The sequence below is a fragment of the Chelonia mydas genome, chromosome 7 (genome assembly GCF_015237465.2).
Source record: "Chelonia mydas isolate rCheMyd1 chromosome 7, rCheMyd1.pri.v2, whole genome shotgun sequence".
NCBI lineage: Eukaryota > Metazoa > Chordata > Testudines > Cheloniidae > Chelonia > Chelonia mydas.
The window spans coordinates 43,776,453-43,803,638 of NC_057853.1; the positions used below are offsets into that span (position 1 = coordinate 43,776,453).

The 27,186-nt window shown below is 50.5% G+C and overlaps 2 protein-coding genes across 9 annotated transcripts in view; one reads left to right on the plus strand and one right to left on the minus strand.

Annotated features, from left to right (window-relative positions):
- The window catches only part of LOC102946634 (hyaluronidase-4), a 33,267-nt gene extending 19,167 nt beyond the window's left edge, over positions 1 to 14,100 (plus strand). The window contains exons 1-4 of one of the 3 annotated variants that reach the window (XM_043550838.1): positions 4,324 to 4,589; positions 5,959 to 6,967; positions 9,163 to 9,252; positions 12,161 to 14,100. In XM_043550838.1, coding sequence (XP_043406773.1) covers positions 6,056 to 6,967; positions 9,163 to 9,252; positions 12,161 to 12,553 — 1,395 coding nt within the window. In that variant the 5' untranslated portion in view covers positions 4,324 to 4,589; positions 5,959 to 6,055 and the 3' untranslated portion in view covers positions 12,554 to 14,100. Of the gene's footprint in view, positions 1 to 4,323; positions 4,590 to 4,631; positions 4,745 to 5,958; positions 6,968 to 9,162; positions 9,253 to 12,160 lie in introns of those variants that run through there. The other 2 variants (XM_043550837.1, XM_007061875.4) reach the window with 2 other exon arrangements.
- Positions 11,354 to 27,186, minus strand: part of TWF2 (twinfilin actin binding protein 2) — an 81,875-nt gene continuing 66,042 nt past the window's right edge. For 5 of the 6 annotated variants that reach the window (XM_037903797.2, XM_043550839.1, XM_007061855.4 and 2 more), the window contains 4 exons: positions 24,497 to 24,622; positions 24,192 to 24,342; positions 23,282 to 23,403; positions 17,060 to 22,170 (listed from right to left, as the gene is read on the minus strand). In XM_037903797.2, the coding sequence (XP_037759725.1) occupies positions 22,003 to 22,170; positions 23,282 to 23,403; positions 24,192 to 24,342; positions 24,497 to 24,622 (567 nt within the window). In that variant the 3' untranslated portion in view covers positions 17,060 to 22,002. Of the gene's footprint in view, positions 11,483 to 17,059; positions 22,171 to 23,281; positions 23,404 to 24,191; positions 24,343 to 24,496; positions 24,623 to 27,186 lie in introns of those variants that run through there. The other variant, XM_043550840.1, reaches the window with a different exon arrangement.

A 27,186-nucleotide genomic window follows, 5' to 3' on the forward strand; every position in this document is an offset into this window, starting at 1 on the left:
TCAATGACTTATTTGATACAGGAAGGCAGATTAGGGGGAAAAGTTTTGGAAAATGTCAAAATAGCCCATTTCAACAATTCTGGAAGGAAACAGTCCGACTTCGGGTTCGCAGCGACTTACCTTTTGAACTCTTATTTAATTTTTAGTTACATTTTTAAGTGGAACAAAATGAAATGTTTCAAAGTTATCAACATTTTAAAAGATCCAAACCAGCATTTTTTTCCAGGGTTTCTGTTCAGGCACATTTTCAAGATTTTGACTGCCCGTCCCAGTTCAGGAGGGGAATATTTTTCAAATGCTCTAAAATCCTTGTGGGTCAGGAAAACCATTTTCCACCCAGCTCTGTCAGCGAGAGCACAATACACAGAACACAGTAATTCGGGTTCAACTTTGTAGTGTGGCTGCTCACACCTGGGCTAGGCTAACCTAGGTGCTCAGTCTACCTGGGAGCCAGCCACCTAGGCTAACTCTGCAGTGAAGGCACCTGTCACAGCTGGGTCATGGGCAGCCAGACCTAGTGGTCAGAGCTGGAGTCCACAATCATGAGACAGGAGTCGAGAGTCTGCTGATTCAGGCTACCAGCAGGTCAGAAGTAGGAGACAAACTTGAGATCAGAACCACGAGTCGGTAACCAGAGTCAGGCCAGGTCAGGATACCAGGAGGTCAGAGGCATGAGACAAACTGATGATCAGAACCACAAGTCACACGCCAGGAGTCAAGTCAGGATGGGATGCCAGGAAGTCAAGCTCAGGGAGCAGGAGCAGGGTGGACGTCCACTTGTTCAGACAGATTCCTGTTCCTGCTGCTGGCTTAAGTAGGGTCAGCAGGCCAATCAGCTGCTCTGGGACTCCGCCAATAGGATCTTAGGGGTGGAGCCTCAGGCTGGGGTTGATGGGTCCTAAGTAAGCAGTTATCAGCAGGCTGCCAAGTGGAGGGCATGGAGGAAGTCTGATCCTGCAGACTAAGGTTCAAGGCTTAGGGCTCATGACAACACCCTATGTGATAGCATCAAAATAACTGCTACCTCTCCCCCAAAACCAGTCCAAAGCATTTCTCCTACCAAAGGGCATCGGCATAAATCCAGTCTGATGTTTGTACATTGAGAGAGAATGAGGCAAAAAGCCATTGGAAAAATGGTCTGAAAGTGCATAGGTGAAATCTATAGCCTCAGCATCTCCAAAATGCCTTTTGTGAGTTTTGTCCCAACCTTTCCAGATGTAGTCTCCCTCAGGATGAATTGTGGCATGTAAAATTTCAGGTGGTTTGGATTGTTTTAGAGGCAGTTTGTTTGTTGATATTAAATTGGATTTATAGCTGGGAAGAAAGGAAGGAAAGGAAGAAGAGAAAACCAGCTATGAGTCAAGTCACTTAATGCACTACTGGAAGGGCTCAGACACTTTGGTGATGCGGGGAGGCTAAGGAATAGACGAGAATCTCTCCATAAAAATACAGCTTTGCTGTAGCCCCCTTCCATTTGAACATCTCCACCTTTCAAAGGTGAGGATCTAAATCTTTTATAACTGATTTAGGATCCTCTGGCACATTCCAAGACCCCTGGTCTAGCACCACCTGTCACGGAGGCAGGCAAAGCCAAGAAGAGAGATCTTTGCCTCCTTTGAGGGGTACGTGAAGCCCTCCCAGACTGCTTGGGCTGCTGCTGGTAGCCATGCCTGGAAGCTAATTGCTGAAACCGCTCCTTGTGGCTTTCCTGTGAGGAGATCATAGAATCATAGAATATCAGGGTTGGAAGGGACCTCAGGAGGTCATCTAGTCCAACCCCCTGCTCAAAGCAGGACCGATCCCCAATTAAATCATCCCAGCCAGGGCTTTGTCAAGCCTGACCTTAAAAACTTCCAAGGAAGGAGATTCCACCACCTCCCTAGATAACGCATTCCTAGGTTTCATCACCCTCCTAGTGAAAAAGTTTTTCCTAATATCCAATCTAAATCTCCCCCACTGCAACTTGAGACCATTACTCCTTGTTCTGTCATCTGCTACCACTGAGAACAGTCTAGAGCCAGTCTAGAGATGATTGAACCTCCCTTAATGCTGTAGTTCTTGGGGTCTTTAACGTCTCTAAGGCCTCGTCTGTCTTAGCACCAAAGACAGCAGTTCCTACCAGAGGCAAATCCAGTATTTTTTCTTGAACCTCTGTGAAAAGACCTGAACTCCTGAGCCACAGATTTCACCACAGATTAAAGGACGCTTCAGATTCAAAGGGCATCCAGGTGAGTCTTAGCCTGTATCCCCCCATGTGGGGCCAGATAACCTTTCCTGTGGGAGCATATGCCTCCTTTTTGTACCCCCTCCCCAACGTTGGCTGCACGTCTCAGGGAGGAAGGCTCTGTTCCACCCCCATCATCCCCGGTCGAAGCCCCCTGGCATTACAGCTACTGCTCCTGGAGTTCCTGCCCCAGGCGCAGCTGAGAGCAGCTTTTCCTCCTTGACTGCTGCTCATTCCGCTCCTGGGCAGGTGTTTAGAAGCGGAGAGTGTGTGGCTGAGGGTGCTGAGCTCCCTGTCTTACTCCTGGCTTTGCTGAGCATTGAGGTTGCTCAGGGGACGCCCAGCACCTCACAGAATCAGGCCTTTCACTTTACGGTAGAATAAAACACGAAAAAACGGAGCCCTGACTATCGGCATCCCGCACCTCAGAGCACTAATGGGCACGGAGCGGTTCGTTCTCCCCAGCTAACCTACATTTCCACAAAGCTTTCCTAAGGGGGTGGGGGGCTGGAGAGGAGGGAAGTCGGTGGTTGCCATGGTTACTCTGCTACCATTAACTCCACCAGGAACCTGCCAGGGGTTCTGGGTCTCATCTGCGGGAGTCGCTGCTGCTCCATTACAGTTTGCATGCTGTAATTAAGCGGCAAGGGGATCACACCTGCTGACACAGCGGCTGCGTGAGTGGCAGGAACCTCCGGCTGCTCACTGAATAGTGAGGCTGCTCAAGAGCTATGGGCCTGTCACATGCAGAGAGCCCTACCTGTGGCCAAAGTGTTGGGCTGCCAGTCCCCCTCTCCTGCAGGACAAAGTAATCCGGGAGGTCACACAGGCAGACTGTGCCTAGAACAAACAGACGGCTCTTTGATGTCCTGCACATGCAGCTGGGAATCCCGGTACAGGGGAAAGCGGGAGAGTCCTTCCAACTTTTGCACAAGCATTACCCGGGCAAGGCAAAGTCTCTGAGCAGGCAGCTGTACTGATGCGGCACTGAGCGTGTGGCTTGAGGATGCCGGCTCAGACTCTCCTATGTTTACATGTATTCACTACATGAGTCTATTTCAGGGAGAGCTGGTAGCTCTGTGGATTGGCAGATAGCTGGCTTATAGAATTTTTCATCTCTAGGGTGCTAGTTCAAATACAAGCCAACAGTGCCTGCACGTCATCACCAGCTGATGTCTGTTTGTTGGGGTGGGCAAAATGAATTCAGTGACCTCAGTGGACAAGTGTCCCCATCATAGGGCCCACCAGGCCAGTTGGCCTAACTGCCCTGCGATGGCTGGCTCATGCCACCTTTGTGGCTTGTGAATCCCAGGGGCCAGCAAAGAGGAACTTTCACATTTGTAAACCCTGACAACTGCCATCCACAGCAGCTGGAGCTCAGAACCCAATCCCCCGCCCGCCCGCCCCCACTCCAGGACCTGCAGCTTGTCATCTTCTTCCTCGCTGTTCTGTGCAGAACACGGTGGCTGCACCACTGCCTTCTATTTTGCTGGTTTGCTGCAGTGTTAGCTTCTTCCCAAGTCATTTTGATAGCTTTCAATTCTGCCTCTATTGTGTGTTTCCATGTTATCCTTGGTCTAGTCACCTCTTGATCTGGGGGTTCTAGTCCACCTGTCTAGGTATGTTTTTCTGCTCTTTTCTCCATGTATGTCCTAACCATCTCCCTTTTCAGTCCGGAATTTCCTGCCTATCGGTTTCTGTTTCGTCCTCCTCCAGAGTGAGTTTTTTCTGGCCATATGATGCTGAGATTTGTCTGCAGAATCTTGTTTCAGAAAAGCTGGAATTTAGATAGTAAGAGCTTACTAGGCTCCTTGCATACACTTATGTTATACTGGCCCCACACCACCTGTGCAAGGGGAATTCTCAGCCCAGAACTGGGGGGGGGGGTCAGAATCTCCTCACTCCCCAGCTGTTTTATTCTAATTAAGGCAGCCACTTGTTCTGTTCTCCCTGAGCCAATCATGTCTGCTGCTCTGCTGAGTAAATCTGCCTCGTGGGAGCCAGGCAGGTTCCTCATCAGTTCGGCTAATTAACGACGGGTTTAATACACTTTGCAGTTCTGAGGGCAATCGCCTCTCTCTCTCTCTGACAGGAAACTTCAGGACAGTTTCTCCCTCCCCTGCCCCCTAACCACCCTCCCTGCAGGGATAATCTTAGGGAAGGCTCATAGGAAAAGGCAGGAGAGGAGCAGCCCCTGGTGCAAACATTGGGGGGACGGGGGAAGAGCTGATGGATGGGGTGGCAGAGGTATTAAAATAAAGGCTACCCCTAATAGAATATGAACTTGCTGCCCCTGCAGAACAAGGCAGAGGCTTCAACCACAGGGCTGCACAAACTGTGCTAACAAGGCTTAAATTAGATACAGGTGAACTCAGATTTTCTTTTCTAAGGGCCTGCTCCTGAAAGGCATTCTCCACTCCCACTGACTGGGGTGAGAGCTGAGGACCCTCAGAGCCTGAGAGGGGGCTCTCGGCACCTTGCACAGGGGGCAGGGCTTTGGAAAGAACACAGATGAATGGGGTTTGCAAAGTAGTTTGTGAATCATCCCAGCGGGACCCATCCCACTAACCCCTTTGCTTTACAGAGTTGGCGTGCCCCTGTGTCTGGTGATCTAGTCAGAGCCTTGGTGGTACAGGGCTATGCTCAGCAAGCACCTGAACACTGGTGGGGCTGCAAGTGCCTGCATTCCAGTTGGTGGGTGGTTTGGTTCCTGCCCTAGTAGATCAGCAGGGCCTTAGTGGCTTGGGGGCAGGCGGGGCAGAGACAGCCTAGCGCTTAGCAGCCTGCGTGAATTGCAGTGCAAGCTGATCAATGATCCCAGCGCCAGAAGAAGAGCATCCCTCGCTCATCCATGCACATTTAAATTGAATTGCTCTGCAAATGAGCTTACTTAGGAGGGCAGCCTGTGGCGCAGAGGCAATTTACAAACTAACAGTTCCCTTGGGGAGCCCTTTTCCCGCTCCAGGCCAGGGAGAACAGCAACGTTTGAGACCAGACAGATGCTTTGCCACTAGCTCCGCGCGAAGAGAAGCGACACCCTGAAACAAGAGAGCCAACCCAGAGCAGGGTTGTATTGTGCTTTCTGTAGCACCATCCCCGTCTGCAGGGCTCAGAGATGCAGCCTTTGCCCTGGGATGCTGATGCTAACTCAGAGTGAAAGATTAGGGTCAGGCGTGGGCGCAGCTGGTGTCAGAGAGGAGACGGGGGGTGGTGAGGCAAAGGGAGGGAGTGTATCTCAAGGAGGAGGGATGGGGCAGTTAGGGGGCACCAGATGGGGAGGCCTCCTCAAGCACGGGGAGCAAGGTAATAAAGGTGGAAGGGCCCATGGGAATTAGTCACCTAAATGCCTATGAGGATCTGGGCCAAGGTCCATTTGTGGGAGGAGGAGCTAAAGGGAGCTCTGCAGAAGGGGGCTGGGTAGGGAGCAGAGGGTGGGGAGCAGAGCTATAAGGGTCATGCGTTCGTACAACTCCTCAAAGGGGAGGAAGAGCAGCAGAAGCAGATCACTGCGAGGGCTGGGAAGGCGTCCCCATCCGCCCATGAGCTAATGTGCTGTAATTAGCTAAGTGCCTGGTGGTGGGGAGGGAAGGATGCCTGACTGGAGGGAGGGATGGTTTGCTGAGGTATAGATTACCTGGCCTTCTCTTCCCCTGCCAGGCCCAGTTTGGGATGAGCTGTCAGATTCCTACCCACATTCCTGGACTGACTGACTGTCTTTTCCACCCTTCTTACAGCGGAGTGGAGCAAACTGCCGTGAGGCCCAGCTTGGGCAGGTTCCTGGCATGGAGCTCACCGGCCTTCAGGCTACATAGGTGCCCCGTGCACCGCACCATGTTGCTGCTGCTGCTCCTGTGCCCCGAGCTGCCCAGGGGTCATAACCTAAAGCCATCCTTGCCCCCCATTGTGCCAGACCGGCCCTTTCTGGTGGCCTGGAATGCGCCAACGGCTCGGTGCTGGACTTCCTATGAGGTGCCCCTCAGCGTGGCCTCCTTCAGCCTCCTGGTGAACGCGCAGGAAGACTTCACAGGCGGCAACGTCACCATCTTCTACTATGACCAGCTGGGTCTGTACCCCTACTACCTGAACACCACCACGCCACCCGTGGCCGTCAATGGCGGCTGTCCCCAGAACGCCAGCCTGCTGGACCACCTGGACAAGATGGCCAGCGACATCGCCGCCACCATGCCCTCGGCCTCCTTCGCTGGCCTGTCCGTGATCGACTGGGAGAACTGGAGGCCCCAGTGGATCCGGAACTGGGACAAGAAGAACGTCTACCGGGCCATGTCCGCCCATCTGGTGAGGCAAAGGAACCCACGCTGGCCCGACGAGCAGGTGGAGCTGGAGGCTAAGTGGGAGTTCGAGACGGCTGCGGCCAGGTTCATGGTGGAGACCCTCAAGCTGGCGCAGTTGCTGCGCCCCGGCGGCTGGTGGGGCTACTACCTCTTCCCTGAATGCTACAACTACCACTACTGGGATGACTTTGAGAACTTCACTGGGGGCTGCCCCCAGGTGGAGGTGCAGCGCAACAACAAGCTGCTGTGGCTGTGGGAGCAGAGCAAGGCGCTCTACCCCTCCATCTACATGGAGGAGGTACTGAGAGCCTCCCCGCAGGGCAAGAAGTTTGTGCAGGCCAAGCTAAGTGAAGCTCTACGTGTGGCTCAGCTGCCCTCTGCCAATCACTCCCTGCCTGTCTTCGCGTACGCCCGGCCCTTCTACAGCTATACCCTGAAGGAGCTAACCCAGGTGAGATTCCCTCCCTCCTCCTCCTCCCCACTCTTTGGGCATAGCAACCCCTGCAACTAGTCAACAGTAGGGAGCAAGTCCAGGACCTTCAGCCCTGACAGCGCTGGGAAGGAACAGGTGACTGCTTTGTGCATCAGGCAGGCCTGGGGGGATGGGAAGGGACCATCAGGAATTTTAATTCCATGTGAAGAGTTTAGTTTCATGTGATGGGGTTTCCCCCCTAGCCGTTCCCCTGTCCCCATCATGGCTGGTCCCACATTAAACGCCAGCCACTGTGAGCAGGGTTCCAGGACGCTTGCACTGCACCACCATGGGGTCAGGGATCCTTTTTAAATTCTGCTATCCCCCCTAATGACTAACTCCCAGTCCTGGCTTGGGCATGAATCCCTACTCGACCCCAACTAGCAAACACCACTCGCTAGGAGGATTCCAGCCATCCCATGGGCCTGGCCTTTGCATAACTGAGCTAACAAAGGCAGTGGTTACCCCCAATCCTGCACAGTGCTAGGGATCAGCGTGAAGCCAGAAGGATTGAGGGTAACCACCACTCTGCCCCTTAGCAACCTGACAATGCAGAAGCCCCAGCTGCTGCCTAAGTAAGTTTCTTGGCTTGCACTGGGGAAATTCACCAGAAATTCCCTTGATTTGGCTGGAGCTGTTTCTACCACCCTTTTGCTTAGCTTTGTTTTTCCACATGTTTTTTAACTCAAATGGTGTTAAAAGTGATTCCAGTCTTGTTTACACTGCAGCTTTGCCAGAAGTCTAGGTGAGCATCAGTGGGAACGTTTGATTAAATACAGTAGCCTCTATATAGACCCAACCTGTCTGTCTAGGGTTCTCCATTTGCTCCCCCTCAGTCCCTGTCCATCTGCGGTCTCACACACACTGCAGACTGTCAGTCTTTCAGAGCTGAGGCCGGGGGAGAGAGAGTATAAAGATGGATGGTCAAAGTGGGGCAATTAACATAAGATCCCTTGCTCCGCCAGCCCTCACCCTAATCTTCCACCAAGCCTCTCTTGCTGTTTGATAAAGTTAATCTAACAGCATTTAAAGGCCACTTTTATGCATCTCTGTGCTGCTGACGTCTGGCTGGGACCAAGAGTGGAAAAGCCAAAAGCAGGCCTTCCAGGGCTCACGAGATTTCCAGCTGAATCTTTCAGGCTCAATGCATTGGACAAACAGCTGTCTACATAGAAGCTCTGAATGGGTCAAGGTATCGCTAATTACAACCAGCTAAAGAATGCGCTCAGGGGGATTAGCAGGGTGCTACAGAACCATTTACCTTCAGGTTACTGGTTCAAATCTGGAGCAGATAGGGACTGACCCAAAGCTGTTCCTAGTTTTCCACCTTCCCCCCAGGCCTTAGCACCGCTGGTGGCAGTGCCACAGGAACGCCACAGAGCGAATGGGCTACGGAAGCTAATCTCCCCCTCTTTCCTACTCATGGCCCCTTCAACTCATGGCTCAGGCACAGCTGCAGGCTGCTATAGGGAGCCTTGCGCACCTCTGCTGCCCCCTCTGCCCTGTCCTGTGGGAAGCGAGCTCCTGTTTCCAGGACGGTTGCTCACTCACCCTCCATAAATTCACATAAGTACTCGTCCCGCCCCCGCATACAGCGTTCTACACACTCAGTCAATGCTAAACGCCTATTACCCCACGCTCCATTTCCCAACACTTTGCCCGGACCCTGGCTCGGCCCCGTCGTGTTTTCATGCTGCAGTGGGGGCTAGAGCTAGAATAAGGCCAGCTGCGCCACGTGAGCTGTTGTACACAGTACAGCAGCGCCGTTAGAAACCCCGATTCTTCATGGGCACCTGTCACTGGGTCTTAAAAACTCACTCTAGGCTGCAACCTGGTGTATTAAATTTGAAAGAGCCCTTCTGCCTTTCCCTTCCCTGAGGGCCCAAAGTGGTTTGGACTCGCACTCAGAACAATGAAAGGGAGGAGGCCTAGCTGATATCCTGTCCTAGAGGGGGCTACCACAACCCCAGAGAGGGCCCTGCCCTGACCACCCCTGAGCACTTGCCAGGCAGTAACCCCCCTACACAGGGCCTCACTGCTGTATGGCAGCAGAACAGGGAAAGAACTGAGTCACCTTGATGCTCGTGGGCCTGGCTTTGCCGGACTCTCTCGCTGCCCAGCCAGCTTCTCTGTGCTTGGTGTTCTCACTGGGCTGCTGGTTTCTCTTGTTGCAGACAGACCTGGTGTACACGATCGGGCAGGCAGCAGCCATGGGGGCTCACGGGATTGTCCTCTGGGGAGGTGTGGAATATTCTCGCAACCAGGTAATAAAGGCTGCTTATGGAGTTACCATTGGCTGTTCGCGCGATTTTGGGCGGGGGGGGAGACAACAGGGGGCATGCATGCACACCTGCATCTGGGATTGGGGCCCTTTACTTGCCCCCCAAATGAACATACCATAGCTCCTCCCTGCCTTAGCAGCAGGGGGCCGGATGCACCTCCCCCTGAGCACTGCTGTTATGTACATTTGAGCTGGCCCTAGGAGTGCTTGGGGGGGACACGGGGCAGATCCAGCTTCCAGCAGTGGCAGCAAACTGGCCAAAGACTGAGTAGGCTGTTGAAAGTGAGCTCCCTGCACCAACGATCCCTACGCTTAAGGGCTGAGGTGGGGCCCAGCACCTGCCAGCTAAATGCCAGTTGTTGCTAGAAGGTGGGTGAGGGTTTAAGGTAACATTTTTTTCACTAGAGGCTGGCCTGAGACCTGCCAGCTCATCACAGGGGCAAGCAAACAGCTCTTGGAGGTTAACTGCAGCCTGGTACACCGGTTTGGAATTGGAGCAGACAGCTTGCCGTGAAGGGAACTACAGCCCATTAAATAAAAAGGGAAGTTGGTGTTCTGCTTAAGACACTGAATTAGGCCTCAGGAGAGCTGGCTTCAATTTCCAGGGCAGTTACAGAGACCCCGTGTAACCTTGGGCAAGTCACTTAATCTCCTTGCCTCAATTTCCCCTCTGCAACATGAGGATAGCAGCACTACCTTTGGCTGTCTTGTCTATTATTAAATTCTTCAGAGCAGGGCCTGGCAAGTTAGCTTGGGATGATCTATTTGCCATAAACCCACGCTGATCCCCTCTTTTTAATTCTTTATTAACAGAGTATACAACGGCCATTCGCCCAGAATTGAAGTCAGGCTGACAGGCCTACAATTATTCAGCTCATCCCATTAACCCTTCTTCAGTACGGGCACAACAGTAGCTTTCTTCCAGACCCATGGAGCTTGGCCCCTGTTCTAAGATTTATTAAAAATCAACAATGGATGCAAATGATCAAGAGCTGCTGGTTTAAAGATGTCTAACTTTAGTAGTTGCTGTTTAACATCCTCCTTAATTGCTTGTTATTAGTCTTCCAGCAGCAACAAGAGGCCTCAGCTGGATCGCTATGAGCTCCTGCTCCCAGTTAAGGTCTTTTAGGTACTCCTAGCAGACTAACAACAACAACTCTGAGGAGAGAGATTAAAAGTAATTTACATTTCCAAACGGGATTACTCAATTCCACAATTGAGAAAGGATACACTGCTTTAAAAAAAAAAAAGAGATCTAATATAACAAATAGGAAAAAAAGAAGGGACGTTGATAGCAATTAATGTAAATTAGAAGCCAGACATTTTAGAAGATTGATAAGGGAAGCAAAAAAACCATGAGAGGAAATCTATTGCCAGGAGAGTTAAGGACAGCAAGGAGATTTTTAAATATCAGGAACAAAAGAAATCTTAACAATGGTATTCAGCTATTAGTAGGTGGAAATGGTAGAATTGTCAATAGTAATGCAGAAAAGGCCCAACTATTCAAAAATGTCTGTTCTGGATTTGAGAACAAGCCAGATGATGTATTGATATCAGATGATTATGGAATACTTTCCATTCTAAATGAAGGTGGCTATTAAACAGCAGCTCCTAAAGCCAGGCACTCTTAAAATCAGCAGACCCAGCCCATTTCCACCCAATACTTTTAAAAGATCTCTCTGGACCCTTAATGTTGATTTTTTAATAACTCTTGGAATATCAGGGAAGTTCCAGAAGACTGGACGGAAGCTAACATTGTTTCTGTATTTCAGGGTAAAACCGGGTGACCCAACTAATTATAGGCCTGTCACCCAGAATTTGATCCCAACCAAAATATTGGAACAGCTGATAAGGGATTCAAAGAATTTAAAGGAGGGTAATTTAACCACTGCCCATCAACATGGTTTATGGAAAATGGCTCTTGTCAAACTAACTGGATATTAACTTGATATGCATTACAAGTTTGGCTGATAAATAGAGTTGATGTTCTATACTTAGACCTATGTAAGGCATTTGACTTGGTACCACATAGTATTTTGATTAAGAAATTAGAATGATACAAAATCAGCATGGCACATGTTAAATGGATTGAAAGCTGGCTAGCTGTTAATAATATTTTGGAACTTGGGAATCATCATCAAGTGGGTTGTCTGTTGTGAGGTCCTGTAGAGATGGTTCTTGTCCCTACGCCATTTAATATTTTTATCAATGACCTGGAAGAAAACAAAATAATCACTGTTGAAGTGTTAGGAGTAGGAGGTTATATTACCTTTCTATTTGGCAATGAAGTAATTTCAGTGTGACAGCTACTGGAATACTGTGCCCTGTTCTAGTGTCCTGAATTCAAGACAGATGTGGATGAATTGGAGAGGGCTCAGAGAAGAGCTGCAAGAATGATTGCAGGAGTGGAAAATATGCCTTACAGTGACTGAGCTCCTGGAGTCTGTCTATTTAGCTCATCACAGAGAAGGTGAAGGGGTGACTTGATCACAATCTATAAGTACCTACATGGGCAACAGAAATTTCATAGAAGGTTCATCAACATAGCAGACAAAGTGATAAGATCCAATGGCTGAAAATTGATGCCAGACAAATTCAGAGTAGAAATAAGGCATTTTTTTAATAGGAGGGTAATTAACCATACCAAGGGTTGTGGTGGATTCTCCAGAACTAGAAGTTTTAAAGTCAAGCCTGGATGCTTTTTCTAAAAGATCTGGTCTAGTTCAGTCACAGCTTTTGGACTTGAAGCAAGAATTAATCCAGGGAAGTCCTATGGCCTGTGTTATATGGGTAGCTAGGCGGGATGATCACACTGGTTCTCTTCTGGCCTTAGAATCTAGAATAGCACAGCCTGTCTCTGGTGCATAACTGCTTTAATTTTCCTTCTCCAGCCCAACTGTGTAAAGATCCAGAAATACCTGACTGGCACCTTAGGCCCTTACATCATCAATGTGACCACGGCAACCAAACTCTGCAGCCAGTTTGTCTGCAACAACCATGGCCGCTGCCTTCGCAGGAAGATGGATTCGGACAGCTACCTGCACCTGGACGCGAGCTCCTTCCAGATCCGAGTGGACACAGCCACCCACGGACCGCACGTGTCCGTGAAAGGAGCCCTCACCACCCAACAGAGGGACAGGATGAAACAAGAGTTCACATGTCACTGCTACCAGGGCTGGAGTGGGGAACACTGCCATTCCCGGGGGCAGAGCAACCGGCTCTGGGCATGGGACCTGTGCATCCCTATGGTGGTGATGTCTGCAATATGGACGTGGGGCATGTGACCCACTTTTGCAACAAATTATTTTCCATGTGAATTTGTGAAGCCTGTGATGTGACGTGAACCCCGGAAAAAGGAATGACAAGGAAGGAGGAAAAACAGCAGCAGGTTCTGTGCATTGGCAAGAGATCTGGAAAGTTTCCAGACATTTGTGAATCCCACCAGCTCCCATGATCCCTCCTTCCCCAAAGGGGGTGACACAGTGTGGATTTTTCCCAGCATTCTTCGCAATATTTGTAGGGTGCTATCACATTCCTCACTTAGTTCAGTGACTTTCTACCAGCACAGAAGCAGCTTTAAAAATATTTATGGTGCAAATTTTCCTGAATCACAGCCAGACAAAGAACAGTTTTCTATTGCTCCTTTTTAAAATATCACGCTGGTCAGGATTAGCTGTTTACAATAGAGTTACCAGTGGCCACACTCTTGCCTCTTCAAGAACCATAAACATATTTAAATACATTCCTATTTATATGCAGAGTGGACTTATCCTACTCAGATTGTTTTTAGGTGCCTTCCCAATGTGACTGGTGCTATTAACTCCTGGATGTGTGTGTGGTGTAGCACTCCCTCTCTTTAAGAGTGTGGGCTGATTTTTTTTAAATTAAATATTTTCCATGTGAATACCACATTTGTGGCGTACAAGCCTGGCCCCTGACTGCTCCACCTAGCCTGGAAGTGCAAGCTGCCCCAGGAATGATCTCCAGCCTAGCTTGGAGCAATCCCCTTGGAGATGGGCAGCGAAGCTGCTAACTGAAGAGGACTCCTGTCCACTAGGAAGCGCCATGAGACTAGGGAGGAGACTTTTCAAGGGCAGTCAGCCACCCAACTCCCTTTGAATTTACCTCCCTTAGGCACCTTTAAACAGCCCAGCCTAAACTCTCTTCCCACAGGATACCTCCCCCTGAGCAAAGGCTGAAGTGGTTTGAGTCGTGGGAATTCTTTACTCACCTAACCAGGAGATTGCCTCTGACTCCATTTTAGGTAGTCCCGCATCAGAAGACGCTTAGGCCATGTCTACGTTACTAAGTTCTGTAGGCTTAACTACGTCAGTCTGGGGTATGAAAAAACCACTCCCCCCAGTCGACGTAGCTATGCCAGTAAAACCCTCAGCCTGGACACAGCTACGCCACAGCAGAGAGCTGCTGCTGTTATAGCTAATGTCCTTCGGAGAGGTGGTGTTCTGACACTGGCAGAAAACCCCCTTCTCTTGCCATCCATTACAGCCACACGAGGGGCTCCTTTAGTATAGCTATGCCAGTAAAGCATTTCCAGCATAGACAAGGCCTCAGTTGCCCCCTGCCCCCAAACAATAGCACTGCAAGACTTCCTTTCCCGTTGCAGACTGCCCCGGAGCTATATCACCCCTACGGAGAGTCAATGAAAACATTCCACATAGTTAGCTACAGCTGACACATTTACACCTTCTATCACTCCATGGCATCAGGGTATGCTCAACATGGGCCAGTCCAGGAGACATTAGGAAGCATGAAGGGGGTCAGGGCAGAAGATATGAGATCTCAGTTGCTCACCCATGAGATTGAGGCATTTGTCCTTACAACAAAAGAATGGAGGTATCATTTCCCACAGTGCTTTAAATTCTCAGCAGAGACTCAACAGAGCACATAGAGTACAGCTACTCCTCCACATTATCCTGGACACAGGCAGCCAGGCTTGGGCCTTGAGCCAGTCTCTTGCTACCACCGCACCTTATCTGAACCAGGGGAATCACTAATTAGCAGCTGAAAAAGGTTGAAATTAGGGTTGAAAAAGGCAAGCGGGAGATACTACACCAGTTGAGCTAATCAGTTTACTCCTGCTTGAAAAAGGGATAAATACCAAATTGGTGCAAACCCTGCCTTGCCTTTGTCTACACTTAGAGTTCGTCTGGACTCTGATTTAAAAGGGGACAGTTAGACACATTAGCAGACACATTCTATAACTCTAGAGTAGAGGAGACAGCTTAGACTTAAATGTGAGTTAATTGGTAGACAGGAACCCAAGCCTATACCCTAGGATTCAGCTCCACCCGTTTAGAGCATGTTAAAAATCGACAGGGTCTTGTCTACACTAGTTTTAGAACATGCTAGCCAGCACCTTTGAATGATGCACCTTCAAACTCTAATCAGCTTGTCCACAGCCAGCTGCTCAAACTGGGTTCTTCCTGAAGGTAAACTCGGTCAGCTCAAACCACGGTTGTATTTTAGTCACCCTGGCCACGCCCTTTAAAAGCATGGAGAACTGAGAGTGGAGAGTCAGGTCTGGGCCACCCCTGGGAACTCTGACAGGCACAAGTTTGAGAGGGCATTTGGAAACCCACTGCAGAGGGGGCCCTGCCTTTAGCACAAGCTGGAATCTGCTCCCTCTCTGTGTACTAGTGCTCACACTTCTAAGCCCCGGCCTTCCAGGAAACTGGAGCAGGGTTAATAATAATAATGCAGTGACATGCTTAGAGCGATTAGTTTGATCCTCCTGGTGTTTTGCTGCTTGAATGCCCAGCCTCTTTTTCCACAAGGATTTCAAATACTCGTTTGACCAGGGGCACGTAGTTTTACTACTCACCCATCTGCTCTGGCTCCTCGCCCACTGCCTTCCTCTGCTACAGGACAGACGGCTGAGCCCCGCGGAAGGGCCTGTCCACACTAGCGCACTGACTTTGCTGGGGGATTGTGTGGGAATCAGAGTGTGCCTCAGCTGTGTTACAGCATGGCATGGGAGTGGAGCGAACAAGTGGTCACAGCCACGCTCCCGACGAGTTACACATCCTGACCCTGGGGAGCTACATGAGCGTGGGACAGTCACACAGGTTCCACCCACAACACTTATGTACAAGGTGACAGTGGGTCTACCTAGGTCTGTATATACAGAGAGCGCGAGCTTCCAGGCTTCCCTCCCAGTGTGGGTGCCATATTAGTGTCCTTTTAATCCTTACACGGTGTCAACAACAGAGCTTCCTCTCAGAACTAAGTGGACAATGGGTGAGCTAGAACAGACTCCAGCTCAGCTACCCATCACTACACCGCACAGCTAACGAGTCAAACTAGTCTGGCAGTGCCTCAAGCAGATCTGTTATGAAAATGCCATTTATAGCCCCCTCTCCGATTACAACTGCACCAAAATAAGTGCCCCAGCCCTCCACCAGCAACCTCGAGTGTCTTAAGCATTCTGTTGTATGGGAATTACAGCAGGGTCAGAACTAGCCCAGTTCTATTTGAACCGCTATAGCCTTTGGGATGCTGCTCAGTAAAGGACAGTTGTCCAGACCCTGAGTTGGACCGAGGGTCCTTGCAGTCTTAGTATCACAAAGCAGAGCCTTGGCCTGCTTTTTAAAACTGTTAAAGGATAGCTTTGTACAGCCCTCTCCCCTGGGGAAATTGTTCTGTTACAAGCCGTTCAAGAGGAAGTCTCCTTGAATCACCAGCGCAATAGCTGTACAGCATCTGGTCTAGAGAGATGACTGCCATGAAAGTGATTCTTCTCCAGCCCAAAGCTGGGAAAGAAAGGCATCAATTAGAGCAAGGAGCTGGGTAGCTGATGTTAGCCTAGTCCAGGAAATAAGTGGATGGAAAGAGGAGCTATAAAAGCCACCAGATCCTTGATAGAGTACGCGGACTTGAAGCTGCAGATACACAGAGCTCTTTGGGGCAGGGGATATATCCTCATATACATTTGTCCAGGGTCTATCACACTAGAGACCCAGTCTTGAGGGGGGGCTTTGGTCATTACTGTAATATAAAATATTGAACAAGAGTATCCACCCAGAGACTTTATGACGTGTAAGAGAAGAGTCCTACAGAACGTAGTAGCGAAGGAAATGGAGTTTTTAAATCAACTCACAGAATTCTAAAGCAGGGACAATTTTAAAAAAAAATCATCAAGTTCCATGGGGCAATTTAAAAGCTCTATTGGAAAGACTCAAGTCCCATGGGTTTCTTAGGGTAATTTCCACCTGGGAACTAGCCCCCTTCTTATAGGTTAAGTAGATTTTTAGAGAGGATGTAGAACAGACATGAATTATCTTGCTTCAACATTGCTAGCAGCTAGAAGTTACCCTGACTGGGAGAGAGAGTTAACAATGATTTAAGAGGGGCAGAGGAGAAGGAACGAGGATTTCCAAAAGTCAGTCTGGTTTGGTTTCTCCCTTCCTATCCTAAAGTTTTCTACTGAGGAATTCAGCTCTGGCAATGTTTTGAAGAAATATAACTAAATTCCATGTTTTTACAGTGACTTGGAAGAAGATGGCAAAATAAACTAGCAAATCTGAGTGAAGCGGCTGCTAGGGGGAGAAACGACGGAGGGTTTATATTACAAATTGCAGCGTTATGTAGACTTCATAACATTCATTTCATCCCTGGGTTACTGTCACTGCACCTAGGGCTTTTGCAAGGTGAATTACGGGCCCGACCTGGCACCTGTCAAGTGTGGGTGCACCAGGCCCTACACGGGAAGGAGTGTGTTAGCGCGAGGCAGGGTGCGATAGCTAGAGAACTTCCACTCGAACCACAGCAAATTGTTTTAAAAATATTTTATTCTTTAGAAAATACAGTGTTGAAGACAGTGTGTTCTGCTTCTCCTCGGCCCAAGCTCAAACCCACACTGCCGCCCAGCCTGCTCCCACTCTCCCGCACAGGCTACGTCTGCCACGTGGCTATCGCTGGTTCAGCTGCGCAGCGGCAGCTCTTGTGCACATAAGGCAGAGGCCACTTCTAGCACATGACCTGGCAATTTTATCACCATGACTTACTGGTAAAATCTCCAGAAGCTGCCAGAATCTTGCCTAGGGCTGCCCCTGCTGCAGCTGTAAAGACTGATAGCACCAGTAGAGAATTTCCCCCTAAAAATCCTTAGTGTAGACAAGCTCACAGTACTACCGATGTGTGCCGTTTGGGTAGGCACTGGAGGACTCAAGAGAACCCTGAGAAATCCCCCATCCTCCTATGGAAGAGGCTCATGTCCAGTCACCCTTAACCATGCAGTTGGCAGCTGAGATAGCCCCCAGATCAAAATCAATTCCATTTGGTGCTGGTTGTACCAAGAATTTCACCATTCAGCAACATCTGGATGGCCTACGTGACACCCAGGACAGACTGGAAACCAGGTCTTCGTAGATTTGGCATCCTCAGGACAGAAACCAACCCGATAGCATCCTAGCAGGAGGAATGAGCACCTCAGCCCACTGCTCCCACACATGCCAGCTCTGAGTTGGCCTGACTAACCCCAAGAATGTTTAAGCTGGTGTAGAAGGGGACTCAGAAGGGCTACAGAGCTGCCCTATGGTAGGGACTGATGGAGCTATTCAGAGGGCAGAGAGTTCATGGAATGAGCTCTGTGGTCCCACTCTCCCCCCCATCTGTCTCTCTAGGGAAGGATCAGAGAATGTGACTCCAAGGCTGCTGTGACATCTACACAGTAGCCTAAGGAGCTCAGGACAGTTCCATCAGTGTGCCCTCCCTAAAAAAGCAACTTGAGGGCAGAGTGGGGGTAGGTGGTCCTTCCTTCAACTCAAAGGAAATGGGGGTGAGGGAGGGAACTACTGCAGACAGCCCCTTTGTGGAAGTGGCAGACGATCTTCAGGCTACATGACTCCTTTAAGTTCCTCAATGAGCCTCCGAAGATCCCAGACACTCTCCATGCCCAAGGCCTGCCAGACATCTTTCCCAAACATCTGGTGGTCAGAGTCAACAACTCCACCCCAGGCACAAATTTAGAGGGGGGAGAAAAGTGGCTACATGGTTACCCCTTCATCCCACATGATTCCAGTTACTCCAGGACCAGAATTTGCCTTAAGCATGGGGTTACTTTATGGAACAAGCGGGGCGCGGAGGGGAAGTACTGATGCTGGCTACGGGTTCTCTCTTCCCTCACTGAAGTTCTGATAGGTCCTATAGCTACATTTGATCTGGACCTTTGCCGTTACTACATGACAATATTTTGCATCAATAGAGCACAACAATGGGATCAAAACTAACTGACGAGCCCAAACAACATAAGGTCTAGATACAGTCTGGGTGATCTAGTTTACACTGTAGACTCTTTTCTAAAATGGATTAACTTTTTTCTAAAACGGGGGAGAGACTTAGGAGACGGAAGTCAGTGAATAGGTCAACAGCTACCATCACCCCAGATATACTTAGCGCCTACAAGATGACCAGGTCTCCATGTCTTTTCCTGGGATCAAGGGTGGCCAGAAGCATGTAATCCAACACTTCCTAAACACTTTCCATGAACCCTCCATGCCCATATGAGGATGTGGAGATCAATTCCTCGCTCAGTGAAAGAGACTAGTACTCTCCTAACACAGCTGTTCCAGCACTTGCTGTCCTGGCCTACTATAAGCTCCTGAAAAGCGGATTGTGCGCACATTCCTGATGGAATGGGATAACATGAGGCACCAATATGACAAATTAACCCCCTGCCTTGACAGAACTAACACAGATCACTTATTCACTGGATCTCACCGTGGCAGAGGGATGCCCTGGCAGGTGTTAGTGTCCCACAGCACAATATAAAACATGGGTGGAATAGGTCCTTGCATGCATAGGATACCCACCCTATATGTGGACCCTTTCACATAACTTTCCCAAAGGTACAGAGCTATGGTACAGATAGGCGGACAGTTCAGCAACATCCAGAAATGTCAGCAATGGCTGTGCAATTAGAACAGGAGCCACAGAAGATGCAACTACATCACTTCACGAGGAAAGCAGGAGTCCAGGTCTGTAAAGCCATTGACCTCTAGAGAGAGGGAGGAAGGGATACTCCCCTCCCTCCCACATGGCTGGATATTTCATGGTTTGGTCACAAGAGAATCCCGCTGACTAGTTCCCATCACTCTTGGCAGGAAACGCAAGAGTTCTACTGAAAAGCCAGGGAGGTGAAAACCCAGCTCAGACTGGGACCTGTTGGATAGTCTGTGCTTGGGAAGGTGAGTGAGGCCCCTAAGCTAAAATCCCTGGCAATGACTGCCTATGTCTCCTGCCAGGTCAAGACTTACCCCTAACCCACTGACGGGCATCAGGAAGTCGGCTGCCCCAACGCTGCCATGATCTGCTCCAGGCGGTAAGGCCAGCAGCCAAACTCTTGGGGGCTAAAGGACTGCTGAAAACCTAGCAACACGGAGAAAGATGGGCTGAGCCAGGGGGCTGGTAAAATCCCTTCCTCACCACCTCCCTGTCTTGCGCTGTACACCAAGCCACCACCATTTCCTGCCAGGAAGGGACGAGCTGACCTCAATCCAGACTCTTCCTCCTCAGGGACTGGGACGATCCCTGCTGCACAAAAATCAACCTGGCTGACAGCTCCTTCAAAAGTTTCCATGGCAGCCAAGAGAACAAAAATAAACAATGGCTTCGAGTCTAATGGAACAGACTGTGTAGAAAAGGCCGAGTCCCCTCAGATGTCATACAAACAGACGAATCAGAGGCTGCCTAGGGGCCGGAATGACGTGTGCATTAAATATTGTGACCCACAGGAACAAACATCTACTAGGTGGATTTTCAAAAACTGCAACTCTCCCCCTTTCCCAGCAACTGTCCTGACACTCTAATATACGTTGGCCTGGACAGCACAGTACATGCTCCTTCCTCATCACCACCACAGCTCACCTCACTTTTCCTCATGGGCCACTGCTCTCACCTCTGTCCCTGGGAAACCCTCTTCCTAGACACCCCTTCGCCCAACCTGGTTTACATGGATCTACAACAGTCTTTTTCAGGCACCAAGCGCTCCCGGTCAGGGTGAACGGACAGCCCTGCTAACCAGAGTGCAGAATGCAACAGATAAACCTGCTGCTGTTAATGTTCCCACAGCCCAGCAAAGCCGCACTGTTAATGATCAGTGTGACAGTGCACTGTAGCCCACAGCTATAAGTGGCTACCCCCACTACCCTGGTGGATGAGTGCAGTGCTGGAATGAAGGATGGGGATGCAACTGCTGGGCATAACGAAAGGTTAAACCATCACGTGAGGATGAATGAGGTTATGGGTGGACTGGGATGCACAATGCACACCTGGTTGGCTGTGGGTTGCTACCCTGTGTACAGAAGTCCCTGTGGCTTTGGACAGTGAATTCAGGACTGAATGAGTGTCAGAGGTTCAGGAGTGGATCTTGGTGGCAGGATGGTAATGCAGCCGTGGGCTGGGAGTGTCACGAGATACGTTCCTGCACCAGTGTGGTACGGTGAGGCAGCCCAGAGCCAGGTACTGGAGATCATGGGTCCAGTGGATCTGCCTGGGTTCAGCTCCACTGGACCCATGATCTAGTGAGGTGGCTGGAGCTGCGAGAGGATCAAAGCCCAGGCAAAGAAGAGCTGCCAGCAGGGGTTGATGGCTCAGGGCTAGCCTCCCTTGTCCTCTCAACTCAGCTGTCATGAAGCAAACCTGAGACAAAGGGAAAACAGCACTTGGTTTAACTGCCTGCCAGAGAATTTCACACATCACAGGTAGGATACAGCTTGAAATGTCTTTAGTAGAGCAGAATCCAGTGCCACAGACCTAGGGCAGAGGGTTGCTTCTTCTGGGCTGCTCTGTCAGAAAAGCCAGTGGATGGAAATGGAGGTGACAAGAGGAGCCTTCATACCTGGATACACAAATCCAAGGCAAATCATGGACTGTGAAACACAGAACAGCTCACCGCAAGCCACAGCCTTTCCGCCCCCAAATGCCTGGCTTTCACTCACCTAGGCAGCATGCCATTGCTCTTGGGGGGTCACTGATCACAGACCACCTGCCCCTTGAGTGCATTCATGCCAAGCCTGCCAGCCTCAGGGTGAAGTTGCCCTACTGTTTTTGGGAATGCCAGGGCAGCGTTCCTGCCCCATGTTCCCCAGATCCCTCACTCCAGTAGAGCTGCTGGGCCCCTTCCTCAGGGAAGCAGCCGTCTGGCACATATGTACCAGGGCACAGGCTAGCTGAGGAGACTGTTCCACAGAGGGGAGTTGTCAAGATTTAGGGACTTGGACACAGAGAGCAGAGGTCTGTAGCAACACATTCAAGGCGAGGGGGAAAGCCTTTGGCTTTCACCATCAGATCAATCCCAACCAGGATTTAATTCCAAGGCCGCTGCATAACATGGCTTATTGGTAAGTGAGCCCTTCAAACAGTGCAGGCACCAGGTAAACCAGGTCACAAGGCAGGTGAAGTCGCAAGAGCATCAGTTTAAACCTCATTTCAGACTAGAACAACCATTCTGCTCAGGAATTACACAACAAAAGAGCGAGGGGGAAAGAAAATAAAAACACCCACAGACCCCTGCCCCCAGATTCTTTGCCCCCTCCCACCCCCCAAATGAAGCCAGGTGTTCATGATTTTACTAAAGAAGAGGGGGAGGGAAAGCCTCTCTGGGTTCAGTGGGCAGGCTCAGAAGTAGAGACGTGGATCCCATGGAAACGACCCTTCTGGGTTCCATCGGAAGTTCACAGGCCTGTTCCTGACCCAGCTTCCTGCCCTTTGGGATCTAACTGTCCTCGCCGTTCTCCCCTGGCCCTTTGATCAGTCGCTTCTGTCCCCGTTTCCCCACGGGGCCCCTGGGCTTGGCGAATGCCTGCTTGAAGGCATGCTGCTTGGGGTGGACCTCGTCGTACAGGAACTCCGCAGTCAGCTCGGCTCCGTCGTCAATCTCGATCTGGCACACAAATGGCACAGGAGCGGGGGATTAACTCCACAACACTGGTTTCTGATGCCCTCGAGCCATTGTGAGGAGAGAACGGGGGCCTTCTCCCCCCTCAGCTCTGAGACAAGAACCCCTCACCTCTGCACCTTGATGACCCATGGAGGAAAACCAACTCCCTCCTTTCCATTCACAGTGTCCTCTCCACTCCCATCATCTGGCTGGGCTCAGGGAGCTGAGACTTCTCGTTCTTCAGAGCCATATGGCTTCCTGGGGCATCACTGGCACAATCGCCATGCTCCAGGCAGCCCTTGGCGGGAAGCAGTTACCTTGGCACCATGCCACCAGCCAGCCTCTCCACCATACATTCAAAATGCTTGCTCTGTGGCTGCCCACGGGACCGTGGCAACGGATATGACAGACAACACCCCTAACACCTACACATCAGTGCAGGTGAATGCTAGTTCAGATTTGCACCCGCTCTGAGGGGATGGATCAAAGGGCACCAGAGCCTCACAGTGAAAGGCCATGAAAAGCAGGAGGAGGAAGGACAGGGGCAGCCAACAGCCTCACATAGCTGAGCTGGTGCCTGACACCCAAGAGGCAAGATTTCAGGCCAGACAGAAAACCCATCTCAGACCCCAAAATAAGCCCAACCTCCATTGATTTGATCCTGGTTTTTAAATCAGACATTTGAGATGGGAAGAGACTTATGAGGTCCTCTAGTCCAGTGTTTCTCTCTGTCCCTGACATCTCCCCGAGGCAGCAAGCCAGTCTCTGGGATCCAAAAGGCTGAGAAACACTGCTCTAGTCTATCCCTGAGGAAACAGTCCTGCACTGGCCCCTTCAGTATATTCTCCTCTACACTCCCCAGGCCACCCTGAAATGACTCAAGGGATGGGGCTTTCGCTACTTCTCTTAGACGTCGGTAGGACAGTGCCCTTGGATGTTCACCTTAAATGTTCCCTTGCTCAACTCTCAGGTGGGTTCCCTTTGGAACACCCAACAATTTCACTGTCCTCCAGAGAATGGCAGAAAGGTGTGTATCTGCTCTCTCTGTTGTCCAGCTGGGGGGCATGACCTGCTGGCCTAGTGTTAAGGGACAAGACAGGAAACACAGATTTACCTTCTTTGTAATCTCCAGGGAGAACTCCTGCTCCACAGTGTCGAGCAGCCGGCTCTTGCAGCTGGAGTACAGCATACGCTCCTTAATGCCGCACCTGTACCCGGGCATGGAATAGATGAACACTGCAAGAGAGCGAGACGGTCAACATAACCCCAGCCTCAGATGTTGAGGAACATCTGCAAACGGAGATCCAGCAGTGAGAATCCAGCCCTAGATCCCGCTCAGCTCGGCCCTGCATACCCACAAGAGCGCCACACATGTAGTCCCATGCCAAGCTTGCTACCATAGACAGGACTGAGACAGCAAAACTACCATGGAGAGGAAAAGTGGGGGGGGGAGGGGGGAGAACACACAAAACGCCAAGAGAAAGACTCCTGTAGCCATACAGCTTCCTCCTCCTAGGACTAAACATTCTGGTGCCTGCAACCAGACTGCCCCAGATACATCCTTGGCATTGGCTTCCATAGCACTTCCTCAGCAGCAGTGTGGGTCAGGGGTCCTGGTTTAAAGGGGGCCTCTGCTGGCATGCGAGGCGCTGGTGGCAGGTGAGTGGGCAAACACCCTTCAGCGGAAGGGCATGAATGGGAACTGGTTCAAGATCCCCAAACAGCTGAGGGTAAAGAACGGCACGGCGAGAACAAAACGTATAGCCATCTGCCTGCCAGGATGACAGCAGGCCAGCAAAGGCATCCCCTACTGACTCATTCACTGGAACAGCAGTGGCCCGTGCGGAGGGGAAGAGAGGCTTGGCTCCAGCCAGAGATTACACAGGAAAACTGTACTGCACATGTGGGCAGAACATAGAGTAATGCCACATCTGCCCAGGACAGGGGGGGACCGGGGTCCGACCGAGGCGCTGTCTCTCCTAGGGGGTACTGGTCGAGAGGGCTGAGCACCGTGCAGAGCTTACCCACAGACTCCAGGTAGTCTCCCTCATGAGAGTGCTTATACAGGAAGAAATGATAGCGAGCAGAGTCCTGGGGGATCCTTCTGGGGAGGTCTGCTAGCTCCGTGGCATTGGTATGGACCAGGTCAATAGTCTCCCGCTCAAGATCCAGTTTCTGGTTAAAGGGGAGAAGGGGAAGGGAGAAAGAGTTCAGCGTAAAACACTGAAATCAACACTCAGAGGCTCAGCAGACTAAAGGAGAGCCTGGGGGCCGGGGCAGGAGTTGGGGGAACTGAAAAGTGCAAGGGAGACGGCCACTGCCTCCTTACCAGCTGGATGTAATTGATTTTCTTCTGCTTTAACAACTGGATGGCCTGCTGCGCATCAGCCTGCAGCGGGAAAGCCAGGCCCTGCAGAGTCTGGTGTTTACTCTCCACACTGATCTCAGTCTTCACCTGGGAACAGAGACCCCAACGTCAGACTGGACCGAGACGAAGCCAGCGAGGAAGAGGAGAGGGGTTGGATAAAGGGAACAAAAAAACCAGACACAAACTGCTACTCTAACCCAGCCAGGATGGGTCACTCACAACTCACTGAGCAATAGGATCTCCCGGGGAGCCCTCGCAGGAGAGCAGTGCCTGCCAGGATGGCATGCCCACTGAGCACCAGTGCATGCAAAGCCAGCTGCCGTGCTTTCCAGGCTGATCAAAGCTGATGGATTCCAGCAGGGGGAACACCCTTTGCTTTGCCTCATTGAGAACATTAACCCCAGGAAGAAGGGTCATGGCCTAGCTGGCCAGTGCATGTTGTGTGAGAAACCAGCCCCAGAAAAACATAGGGGGCCAGGGCTGCAGTGAGGAGTGATCCTGAGCAGCACACGGACACCCAGTCAGCAGAAGCACTCCAGAATCCTTGCGACTGACCAAGAGATTGTACACTCCCATCCCGGACACATGGGCATCCCCCTGCCGTGGCCCCTCGAGGCTGCACTATTGCAATATGCTGCCCCTGGGGAGGGCCCTGAAGGCCACCTGGAAACAACAGCTGGTGCAGCATGGAGAGTCCCACCTGCTTAGTGCAGCAAACCATCCGGACATCGCACTAACTCTGCCGGACCAGGTACAAGTCAGTGTCTTGCTGCTTATCTCTCAGGTCCTAAACGGACACGAGGCACTCACCCCCTGTGGCAATTATATTCAACGGGGACAAGGAAACTCCTTCCCACTGGTGCCTGGGACAGGGCACTCTCCGAAGAGGGCCCTCCGCTATGGGATTCACCACTGATGGAGATCACGTTGAGCCTGGGGCTTGCCACCATTAACAAGAAGCAAGACAGGCCACTTTCAACACCTCTCTTCTTAGGGTTAAGGGGATGACCCCGCTAAGGGCTTGAGGAACTAATCTCAGAGATTGCACCAGTAAGGAAGCTGCTGAGAAGCAAAGGGAGAAGGGATAGAAGATTTCCTCTTCCCCAACCTTAGGATTCACAAGAACGTTAAAGCTAAGCAAGCAACTCAGACACCACCATCACAAGCACCTTAAGACATACCATGTAATAAAGTAGGTGGGTTATTGACCTAGAAACCCCTCATGTCCCTCATTCTCATTTGAACTTCTTCAGAATTCAGTAGAACCAGCCTGTTGCCCAGGATCGAGAGAGAGGCAGGAGAGATTCCAAGCCTGCTGCACCCTTCAAACCGATACATTTACATGGACATACAGGGGAGAGTCCTAGTGAAAAGTCACAGATGCCACAATGCCAACAAAATTCAATAGTCGTCTAACTTCACTAAAATTCTCGGTTTTCTAATAAAAATACAGCTGTCAGACAGCCAACACTAAATCAAAAACACCAGGCACTGGGCTGCTTATCACAATGGAAACTTAAGACTTCCCAAGGCAGGGGGATTCTTTGGTCTCAAGTAGCCCTGCTGTTCATTCTGGAGGGCTGGTTCAGAGATTTACGTGGCCGTGTGAAGTGAGAGGCAAGGACCACAGAGAATCTACTCTGAATTCCACCCCGGGAGAACCATCTTCCCACAGACTTTCCAGGGCAGCTTATTCACGTGGGCTGCTCTATGTTCAGAGAAAGGTCTCAGTGATGAGTTTTCCCCACAGCTAATCCCTGCCTAAGTGGATGAGTGGTGAGGAAAGTTTTCACTGGGGGAGATGCCCTCAGCTCATCATTGCTCATGGCTGGTTATAAATAACTGGGTGCATGAGAGAGAAAAAATCAAGCACACGAGATTCTGCAGCTGTCATTGGGGAAACTTCAAATGAAACAGGAATGGGAAGTGACTGTGGTATTTTCTTGCTCAAACTGTATTTCCATTCTCTAGCATTTGGGGGGTTATGGTCCATATTTCTCAGCCACAAAAACCCCTTGTTGCACAATGGCTTTAGCCAGTTTTGCCATGCAAGGACATCTTCAATAGAGCTCTGAGGAGAATCTGCTTAGGGTCTCATGAGAAGGCAACATCCTCTGTTGCCAGGTCCTCTACTGCCATCCCAGGACTTGCTCTGCAACTCTCCAGCTTTGTTCTGTGCTTGTACAGCGCCTAGCACAATGTGGTCCTGGTCCTTGACTGGGGTTCCCAGGCGCTACTGCAATAAATAATCTCTCCTCCAAATTTTGGTGGTTTATGACATAGCAAGATTTTGCTTGCGATTTTTCATTCTCAATACAGGCTTCCAATGAACAATCGACTGTAACATTTGTGCAGCATTAGTTCTGGATAAAATAAGTGGATCCCCCATCCCCCAGATTCCCACTGAGAATGCCACAGGTGATAGGGAAAATCTCTCAGAGCAAGCCCTGGAAAGTGGAGGTAAGCAGCAGGCACATGACCCCTTATGTTAAAGGCTTACAGCGGACCACCCTAACAAGGAATACTCTGCATCAACAAATCCACTCTCCAGTGCACCCAAATCCACTTCAAAGGGGGGAGGGGGAGGAAGCAAAGGAACCACAGATTTTTTTCCATTGGAAATTCAACTCCCCCACCACCCCCCCACCAGG